General features: G+C 49.8%; 2 protein-coding genes across 3 annotated transcripts; one reads left to right on the top strand and one right to left on the bottom strand.

Moving 5' to 3' along the window:
• Positions 1-5: 5 nt before the first annotated feature.
• LOC112464678 (ribosomal RNA-processing protein 7 homolog A) lies at positions 6-436 on the top strand (the record flags this gene model as incomplete). Its single annotated transcript, XM_025031813.1, has 2 exons — positions 6-192; positions 278-436. Coding segments are annotated over 2 exons (273 nt in total), but the record flags the coding sequence as incomplete, so codon positions are not given.
• An 84-nt stretch (positions 437-520) lies between these two features.
• LOC112464676 (uncharacterized protein C7orf26 homolog) lies at positions 521-2,299 on the bottom strand. Of its 2 annotated transcripts, none has more exons than XM_025031812.1 (4): positions 2,068-2,299; positions 1,162-1,767; positions 776-1,077; positions 521-674 (listed from the first exon to the last, which is right to left on the bottom strand). In XM_025031812.1, the coding sequence occupies exons 1-4, from the start codon at positions 2,076-2,078 to the stop codon at positions 586-588; spliced, it is 1,008 nt and encodes a 335-aa protein (XP_024887580.1). In that variant the 5' UTR covers positions 2,079-2,299; the 3' UTR covers positions 521-585. The 2 variants fall into 2 exon arrangements, with proteins under 2 accessions (XP_024887580.1, XP_024887579.1); XM_025031811.1 differs by having other exon boundaries at positions 1,162-1,783; positions 2,068-2,295.
• Between the last annotated feature and the right edge of the window lie 7,753 nt (positions 2,300-10,052).

Genomic DNA, 10,052 nt, shown 5'->3' with positions numbered 1-10,052 from the left:
CACGGGAGAAAGCTGCGGAAGAGAAGGACGAAGGCTGGATAACTGTAACGAGCGGAAAGAAAAGAGGGCAATTCGCGCCGACCAGGAAGGAATCTACCATCAGCAAGGTGCAACAGAAGGAGGAACAGCGCAAGAAGAAGAAGGAATTGATTAATTTCTATACCTTCCAAATTCGCGAGACGAAAAAGCAGAGTAAGTACAATTGCGCATTACAAAATTCTTCGTAGAGTGGTTTTTTTTTTTAGAATGCGCTTAATCCGTACGATCTTGCTTTCAGATTTAGCGGAGCTACGCAAAAAGTTCGAACTGGATAAAAAAAGACTGCAGGAATTGAAACAAAAACGGACGTTTAAGCCATTTTAGGTACGTTAAATGTTGTTGTAAATAACTAGGATATGATTGTAAAATTATTAAAATCAGTTGTAATTCGTTAGAATCTTTATTTTTTTGGCGAAACAAGTTATATACAATATAATTGCCTAATGATTTTATTTTTTATGTACAAACAGTAATTATTTAGAATATTGTCGATTAAATTAATTCATCGTCATCATTGCCGTCGCTGTCGTCGTCGTCATACTCGTATCAAGCTGCCTTAGTTGCATAAGTTTGTAATGTCCATTCTATCAAAAAGTGCTGATACGACAGTGGTTGCAGAAGGGCTAAGAGTTCCTCTGAAACAAACGTTAATAATGATATGTATAAAATTGTGGTAATATGATTATATGTACGCGCGAATACATTTTGTAAATACGTATGTGTATAAGATACACACGTTTATTTCCGTAAATGCAGTTCGCAGACATGGCCGCGCTGACGGCTTGCGCGAGTCGTTCCATAGCTAGGTCACGCGAGACTTTTTCGACGGTCGGACGATTTTGCAGATTTGCCGTCAATAATCGAGTAGTAGACGCCAAATGCTGCGCCGAGATCGCGTGTTTGTTGCTGTCGCTGTTGTTCAGTCGTAGCACCGAGTCCATGAGTAACTGTTGAACTTTCGAGTAAAATTTTCGCGACTCTTCCCGACTCTCCGTGCTTTCCGTAGTGTCATTACGCAGAGGACTCAATATGCACCATCTGTAGATGAAAGAAAGAACAGTTCGATGTTAAATGTGCTTTTGTTCGTCATCTTGCATGCGAAGTTATAGAATGGGAAATGACCTGAACAAGCCTGCTATAGGTGTTATCGGGGTCATCGGAATCCCGCCGGTGGGCAACGCCGGATTGTCCATCAGGGGTGTTAACAGTAAACTCGGATTTTCGTCGATCCACTCGCCTACCGATCTGAGCAGCTCGGTAGGCGGATCTTTGTCCTCGTACACTTCACCGATCGCCGTCAGCAGGTTGGCGGTGAAATGTGGCGCGAGTACGGGTAGCTGCTTCAGTTTGTCGATGGATCTCGGAGTGAGCACGAAGTAGTCGTTGAGCACGTGCCTCGCCAGTCCTACGCTCTGCGGCGAGGTGGAGCCCAACTGCTGCATCCAAATGCCAGCTGCGTTTAGGACCGCCTTGTTTTGCGTGGCGATCGCGAACGACACCAGGTTACCTAGGATCTTGTATCTGGGACTGTCCGCCGGGAAGAGCGACAGGAAGAGAGCGTTGCGCACCGCGGGAGTGCCGCCTGGGCTCTGGAAGAAGTCGCTCATGCAGTCTATCAGCTGCAGCTCGTGTATCGCCGTTGTCATGTTGCGTTTCTTCCGCTTCTCCACCTCTCCGAACACAAACTCCGATATCAAGTCCATTTGTAGGTCCACTTGCTTGCCCGGCCTGCAGCAGAGCACCTCTTGACAAACGAATAACAAATAAAATTTAATATTTGAAGAGGGAAAGAGAGAGAGAGAGAGAGAGTCGTGATATATTAAAATGTAACGTAGATCTGTACATTTTAGCTGCATAATATTGAAACATAGATAAATACATTTTAGTACGTTAAATGTTGCTGTAACATTAGGATAAGATTTTAAAGTTATTAAAGACAAGTGTGTCGTGCTACATTTTCGAGATACACAGAGAGCACAGCTAAAATAAACAGACCAGCGGCGTCGAGATAACCTGTACCACTCGTACCGATTCTGCATAGAGCATCCCTGGCGCAGTAAGGGAAGTCCAGCTTTCTAAGTACCTGCTTCACGTCGCTCCCGGACATCGTAGTGTAACGCGGACGCAATTGTCGTGCCGAATACCGAAGGAAATTGTCTCGACCGTCTCAACTTGCAGCGTTTGACCGGTTTGACAGCGATCATGTGCGCGCGCGCCTGTATATATGCATATATATGTAGAGGGGTAGTAGGTGCGCGTCGCGCGCCGCGACAACGCGGCGCACAGTGGCGCGCAGTGCGCACCGGCGGCCGACGCCGGTGGGGCCCTCGCCGCGCAGTGGCGCCACCGGCGAGTAGGTTGCGAAGCGCATTATTAGTCAAAACAATCCGCCGAATTGGTGATCTATTTTTAGGTCGCGCCCACCGTAGTCCACGGTGCTGCACCGTTTTTCCCCGGAGAGGCCCGGAAAGAGAAGTCCGCGCGGCCGGTGCCCTACCGCGACGCCGTCTCGCACCCGCGATAAGGTTCAACGACCCCCCTCCCCATCGTGGATTGTGACAGGCCAGGGAGCCGTGCGGCCGTGCGCGGGCCGGCCATGTTTATACCGTGGTGAGAAAATTTTCGAGCCGTGCGCCGACCGTGCAGCCGCCGCGAGCCACGAGCGGGACTATCTCCACGTGCGCCGTGGAAGCGCGACGATCCCCGCCGCGCCGCGCGTACCAGCCCCGTGCCCCAGGAGGCCGCCGCGGGACCGCAGCGCGCAGCGTTCGCCGAGGAGCCGACGACGATGGAGTCCTCCGACAGGGGTAAGTCTCGCCTGGCGCGCGACGAGGATAACGACACCCGCGTGGGAAAAAACGGCGGCGGCCAATATTGTGCCAATCTTGACGCGGACGCGCTGCCCCCCGCGGCGGGGGGCAATGGCAGTGTCAGGGTCGAAACGGAACTGGTTCAGTGACCGCGTTAAGAGTCGCGCGGGGTCGTCCGCGCGACGACGTTTCGACGACCCCCCCCCCTCCCCCCGGTTGACGGCCGACCTCCTGGCAGTCGAGGTCGCGGCGGACCGTCGACCGCTCCGAGCTCTCGCGTAAATCGCCGTCGCCGATCGAATCTATGTCACGCGGCGCGCTTTTGGCCAAGACTGTACCAACGCGTCGTCCTCCTCTCTCTTTTCTCCTCCGCCTCTTTCCTTCCTCTCTCTCTCGCGCTCTCTCGCCTCCCCCGCGTTCTCGCCGTCTCGCTCGCGCTCCTCGTCCGCATCTTGACCGGGATGGAGAGGGAGAGAGAGAGAGAGAAGAGAGTGCGCGCGCGCGCTACGCCTCCAGGGCATCATCCTGCGGATCGCTCACGGGCACGTGGTGGAACGGACGCCGTCGAACGAGAAATCCGAGACGGCGATCCGCCCGCGCGCGGGCGCGCGCGCGCAATTCTCTCGCCGCGCCGGCGAGAAAACGACGGACGCGCGGCGACATTTCCCCGCTCGCTCGCTCGCTCGCCAGCGATCGTGCACGCCGCCACCAGGGAGCCGTAACCCGTGAGAGAGAGTGCACGGCTGGCACGGGCGTTCCGCGTTGCGCAACTGCCGCCGCGGCCGTAACTGCGTGTCTTTAACCTACATAGGAGGCCCCGGCGCGGCGCGCGCGGCGAATCAGAGTCACGGTGTCGTTTGACAACGGCGCGCACGGGCCGCACACACGTGAGAATTATTATCGCCTGACCGAGCGATTCCCCCTCCCCCTTCATCGGCCAGCGGCCCGCGTGTCCCCCTTTTCCCCCTTTCCCTTCGCGCCCCTCCCCCCGCGCCGCTGTACCTCGCTGCGCTTCGTCGCGTCGCGACGTGGCGACACCTGCCGACCGCTCGTGCGCGCCCTACCTCAAGCCAACGCGAATTAACCCTCCCGCGTCGTCGCCGTTCAACCCTCCCTCCCCCGGTTGCACGCCCGGTGGTGGTTCCCTTCGATCATGAATCGAGACGGGGAAAATGTTGTCACCCTCGATGGAGTAACCTGTCATGGGGAAAAACGACCGCAAGGTTAGAACGGATATTTTTGTCCTGTATATTGCCTTACCCGAAAGCCCCCCTTAGGGGGATGATTGAGTGGATCGAGATGCAGGTTGCAGGGGTCGTCACGAATTCCTATTCATTCTGTGCTTGAATAACATGTTACTGTTGCGAGCCGAATTGTCTCGGATATATTTAATTGGCAAACGATTTTTCGGAGTTACTGCACAGAAAAAAAAGAATATTCTTAATTTGATGATGTTTTTAGTAATTTTAGTTTTAATGTGGAAATCTTGAAATGGAATTTATTGCAATAAAAGCGAAGAAAACTTGCTTGTATAATAAAGTCATTTTGTATGTTTAGTTAAAAAATAAAGTTGAAATTCTCATTAGAAGATTCATAGATTGTTGCGTATACGAATATAAGTTTTGATTTGACACTTCTTTTTTTCTGTGCACAATTCAAAGTAACTAGCACCAAATAGTAAACTTGCCTTGGATGAACAAAACTGAAGCGTCGAACAATCCATTCGAACCGAACAAATCGCAGTTAATCCGATATTTCGGTAATTTAATTGCGGTTATCAGCGCGCGATCGAGACTGTCGAATCAAACGATTCGTTAATTCGTTCGTTAATTTGATGTTTTGTCACGTGGAAACGATCGCTACGCAATCCGAGCAATTTTATCGCAACCCGGAGTTTGTACAATTGATCTATCATACCATCCGATTATGCGTGGGTTTCATATTCGCTCTAATTGTTCATTAGTCCCGTGATTCACGCCGATCGTTTCAGCGACGATTCTGGCGCGATACAGATTCACACGCGAATAACAAACAAGTCTCTCTCGAAAACCAAATTGAACCCAAAACTCCGTAAATCTTTCAATTTTGGAAATTAAAAACACGATTAGTCTGTAATCTCTTTTTGGCTTTTTTTATATTTATTTCGAGGATCTTGCGATTTCCCATAAAATCGGGGATCTCCGTGATCAAATGACCACACAGTTTGATTTTTGAGCGGTGCAAATATCATGATTTTTTTTTGGGTAGGCTAGAGAAAAGGGAAGCGCGATAAGAAGCCGCGAATATACGCGCGCGTGGAGTAAGATCGCGCTCGCGGGAGCGCGCGTCTCGCTTCTAAGTTTGGCGCGGTGGATGGCGGCGGCGGCGTGCGACCCAACCGACGACCTTTCTGCATTCATTCCGGTCCCCGCGAGATCACGGCCACGACTCCGCGCCTCGTTCCCGCTTCTCGCTGCTCTTTCCTTCGCATACCTCGTCGCCTTCGTTGCCTCCGCCGTTGCTTTCCTCTCGCTTTTCAAGACGTCGCGCTTCGAGCGTTCAAGCACGGCGGTCCGTGTCTTGTGGGATAATCCGCGGTCAATTGGACAGGACCACGTTCTCGTTCGTGCCACGTGAATTTTAATGCGCGACCAAATCTGCAGAAACGAAAGAAGAAAACACGAAGAGATCATCGTTTATTTGAATTTACGAAAGAATGCATGCGCTATGCGTTTATCGAAGACTTGAGTCATTCTTTTCTGGCATATACCTGTCGCTTAAAATATTACACGCGTCGAGAAAAGATTAGGAGATGCGAAAATTTCAGCTCGACCTGTTCAATGGAAAACCTCCGGGTCGATGGAAAAAGTATATATTCGTGGAAGCTGGTTGGTTTTTGCGGTTGAAACGAAAATGTTGTCAGTCGTTTTCACGGGCGACCAAAAAGGGATGACGGAAAGCGGAAAAGGCGTGTGCACCGACAAAAGTGCATCTTTGAGTTTTCTGACCTGCCGGCCATCCTAAGAGGATCCACAAAATTCCGGGGGATTCCTTTGTCCTCGACGCAGGACTGCAGGCGCGGCGCGTTCCAACCAGCGTCGCCCTTTATCCTTCATTTTTAATCCGCGTACACCATCCACGCGGCGTTTTGTTCTCTTTCGCGAGCCACCTCTCTCTTTCTCTCTTTCTCCTCTCCCTGTTGGTCTCTTCCTCGTTATATAAGTCCAAGGACGAGCCGCGCTGCTACGTGTACTTCTCCCTCCACCACGCTGCTTCTCTCTCTCTTTCTCTCTCTCTTCCTTCCCGCTCTCTCGTTCTCTTCGTCCTCCTCGCTCCTTCTTCGATCTCTTTCTCCCTCCTTCGCTCGCTCCCGCTTCCTCTCGTTCGCAACGCCGTCCTCCTGCACCATGCAGCGCATCAGACGACGCCTTATACGCTGCTCCTGTTATTCTTCTAGCTTCCATACTCTTTTGCTTCAGCGTTCAGCGTAGTTCAGGGTCTTCCAAAGCGAGCATCGCGATTTCTGCGGAGAAGAAGGGAGAGAAAGAGAGAGAGAGAGAGAGGGCGAGCTAACACAGCAGGCGCGACGCGAAATCTCAAAGTGCAACAAGGTTTTATACCGCAGGCTATCCTAGACTTCTCAGCTATACAGGGTGTCCGAAACACGTCGAGCCATCTTTCACTTTTTCAAAGACTCGTGCGCATCTCAGGTATAAAAATCAAACGAAGGGAATGATTAATCGATTTTCAAGCATTGCGTTTTTCGAGGAACTTATGCAAGCCTGATGCGAACTGTGTGTTCTGCCTGTCTTCTGAATATATTCTTTCTTTCTTTTTTTTTCTCTTTTTTTTCTTTTTTTTCGGATTCAATGTTAGCGTTTGAACTCCGACGAGCAGGTCGATCGCCATGGCAGGCCAGCCGGACATCTGTTGGCGTCATCTCGGTTGCGTCAAACTGTAGTAGGCCCTGTGTACGCTCGTACGTGGCTTTCCTAGAAGCGATGCAAAATTGCGAAAAGGGCACGTCGCGAAGAAACCTCTCGGGGGGGGAAAAAAGAAGAAAATATACGATTATGATGTAATGCAGAAGGTGTTTCCGCGATTCGCTATTTTCAACGTCTCCCGCTCGCGCGCACGCGCGTCATCGGCAAGATTGCGAAGATGGAAAAATATCCAGCAAACGGCCGTCGTTAGCCGTCATTAAGGCGGGAGTTCTCAGGTGCGGTATGTCGTTTCTCAGAAGCGGCGTGCACCGTATCTAATTGCAGATGCACCGTCGTTGGTAACGAAACGCGGGACGAGATGCTTCTTAATTCCTCCTCCTCTCTCCCTCTTCTCTTCGCTCGCTCGCGCTCGGATTTCGCGCCAATTAATGCGATAGAATTTCGCGAGCGTGGGCGCACGACATGCACATTCGCTATTTAGATATTCGGCTTGCCATATCGCGCACGGCCAGGACGTCCTGCGGGTGTACAAGCGTTTTCCTGAATGGCAAGGGCGAGGAGAGATCTCGGACGTGGGCGAGAAATTTCGACGCGACTTGTTTGTTTTCGACGTACTTAATGCCGATAATCGCGAGTAAATGCGTCGAAAGTGAAAACGTGCCTCGTGCGTCATCAGACATTCTGTCGCGCTTTGAACAAATTTAGGGCGAGCCGACAAAAAGTCGCTGCTTTTCTCGCTCCCCTATCACGGAGAGAATTTTCTCTTGAAATTTACCCTGAAATCATGGTAGTTGTGGGACAACATGTACCACCAAGAACTTTATGCGAGCTATTCTGATTAACCCTAGACAGACTCACTGGGGTAATACGTTACCCCACGCGAAATTCAAATTCGCATCATTTCAGCCAAATTTTTGGTTCTTTGTTTTGTTTTTCGAAATTTTTTTACTGTTTTTTTTTTTACTACCGCAAATTGATGACTACTATCGTCTTCCCTATTAAACAACAAACAAAATTATCTATTATAAAGTTTTCTAAGAACATTCTGGAAATATTATACACGCGATACAAGTTTGGGGTAACGTATTACCCCAGTGAGTCGTTCACGTATGAGAAAAATAAGTGAGTCTGTCTAGGGTTAGTATCTACTATAATAAAAGATATTAATATCTATTATATACAAATGTAAAATATGTTTGATTAATTTTACTAAAATATATCTAGGAAATTTCAATAATTTTTTAAGATTTACCAATCTGCTTGCTAATTTTTATCACGTTGTTTGTAAAATGTCTTGTATATTTTAAAAATTCCTTAGTTGCCAAGTTGTCTCAAGTTTGTAGTGAATTTAAGGGTAAATTATAACAAAAAATTATCTCCGTGTATTTCAGATACAAATCGCGGAGAAATAATCGTCAAATTTATTACATTTGCACAGTCGTACTGTCAGCGAGAGAGACCGTTCGATTTTTTTTTATTTTAACGATCGAACGGAGAATCGGCGCGACGAATCGACGTCTGATGCACGCTTCTAGACGCGTATATAGGTACGTACACACTCGCGATGAGTTTATTGATCGTTGCAGCACGCGATCCGGGAGGAGCGGCGCGGCGCAGCGCTGCGCTGCACCGTGTGCTCGAGCGGAGCGCAATTATGCAATCGCGTTACGCAATTGTTGCACGGCGCATTGTTGCCGTCTTCTCATGGCGAGGCGAGTGGTGCAGAATGCGCCTGGTCGACCCAGTGACATTGGCGTTGCCCACCGCGGAAACAGGACACACCTACTCCATGGTAGCGCGAGCCACGAACGAAGGCCGCGACGCGATTTGTTCACGCATCGCTAAGCCTCCCGCGGTTTTCTTCTCGCGTGCGAATCGCGCTTGGATCTGCCTTCTTAACTGTTCGTGCTTCCTAGCGTGATCATCCGGCGATATGGAGATTGTTAATGACCACGCATAATCGACACTTTACGAGATATACGTTCCGTTCGACGTGGCGATGAAAAAAAAAGAGAAACCTGACTGCTGCCTATTTAGCACGCAGAAAATACGTTTGCCATTCACGTCATTGACAGGTTTTTTTTTTAGGCCTGCCCGTCGTCGGCCGGCCTGTGAAAAAGCGCGCCTTCTATATACGCGCTCGCGTTTAATGGCTACATAAATTATCGTCCCTGACACGGTAACACACAACGATCTACGATAAATAGCTGATAAGTAAACGACAAAGGGAAAATTAATTTCCTATCGCCCGGTAAACAAAGTGGATTGCATTTTATTTAGAGCACCTCGTCGAAGTTAGCCTCGCAATCGTGACGCCACTCGATTACCGCTTGAAACTGCGTATCGCGCAATTCAGTGTGTTACAATGGGAAAATAACTCCGCGGAAGCGGAGCGTGTTTTTTCCGATATCAAGCGGCATATGCGTTGCACGCGATGAGCATTCGGTAACGATCGCGATAACGCGCATAATTCATATCGCATTAATTTTCGCCCCGAAGTGGAATCGGATTTTAAGTGGATAATTGTTATCCGCGAAGCTCGTGGAAATCGAATTAATCGCTGTTTTACGCACGAACGAGTGATCATTTGAAAAATAGACCGTCGGCGTTTTTGTTCCCTACACCGCATGCCGTTTGTCGGTCGATTATTATCGCAATTAACGGTATTAACGATGTTGCGCAGCATCGTGCGTTGTACAAAGTACATATGTCGCATAACTGTCTATAAATAATTCACGTAAATATATAGTAATTATTCGCTGCTTGCCGTAAATTATCTGAATAATTCAGCGGCATTGCCGTCAGCGATCGAGCGACTCGATGACTTTTTCAGATTACGCGGACTGGCCACGGGGATACGACCGAGGATATCCGTTCAAGCTCGTGGAAATAAAAGAGCGCGCGATCGCGCGCTTCTCCTTTTACTCCTTTTACGAGAATCATAAGGATCATAAGTTTCGTGGGGTTCCTTAACGCGCCGCTACGCCTCTGTCGTCCACTTTTCCCCGACTTTAGAGTCTTGCCACGAACGGCGGCGATTCCCAACGGCCGCGGCGATTATATCCGAGGCACGGTCGGTTCTCGCCAATTATTTCACCACGGCTGCGGGCCGACCTTGGCCGGGAGCAACGTTGCACGGGGCCCCCGCGCGCGCGCGTTGCCCCCCGCTCTTAATTAAACACGTACTGATAATTTAGTTATACAGGGATTGCACGGCGCACCATTGTACGCGCCATGTCCGCGACCGCCACCGCTGCGCGCGCGCGCGCGCGCGTATGCG

The sequence above is a fragment of the Temnothorax curvispinosus genome, unplaced genomic scaffold (assembly GCF_003070985.1).
Source record: "Temnothorax curvispinosus isolate PA1 unplaced genomic scaffold, ASM307098v1 QBEX01014442.1, whole genome shotgun sequence".
Classification (NCBI taxonomy): Eukaryota; Metazoa; Arthropoda; class Insecta; order Hymenoptera; family Formicidae; genus Temnothorax; species Temnothorax curvispinosus.
This window is presented reverse-complemented; position numbering and strand designations above follow the sequence as displayed.

Excerpts from the sequence above, each read along its gene's own strand:
- LOC112464676 (XM_025031811.1), bottom strand. The coding sequence starts at position 2,146 with ATGTCCGGGAGCGACGTGAAGCAGGTACTTAGAAAGCTGGACTTCCCT. Across the intron at positions 1,078-1,161 it reads CCTATAGCAGGCTTGTTCAG|ATGGTGCATATTGAGTCCTC; the intron begins GTCATTTCCCAT and ends TTTCATCTACAG. Across the intron at positions 675-775 it reads CTGCATTTACGGAAATAAAC|AGGAACTCTTAGCCCTTCTG; the intron begins GTGTGTATCTTA and ends CGTTTGTTTCAG.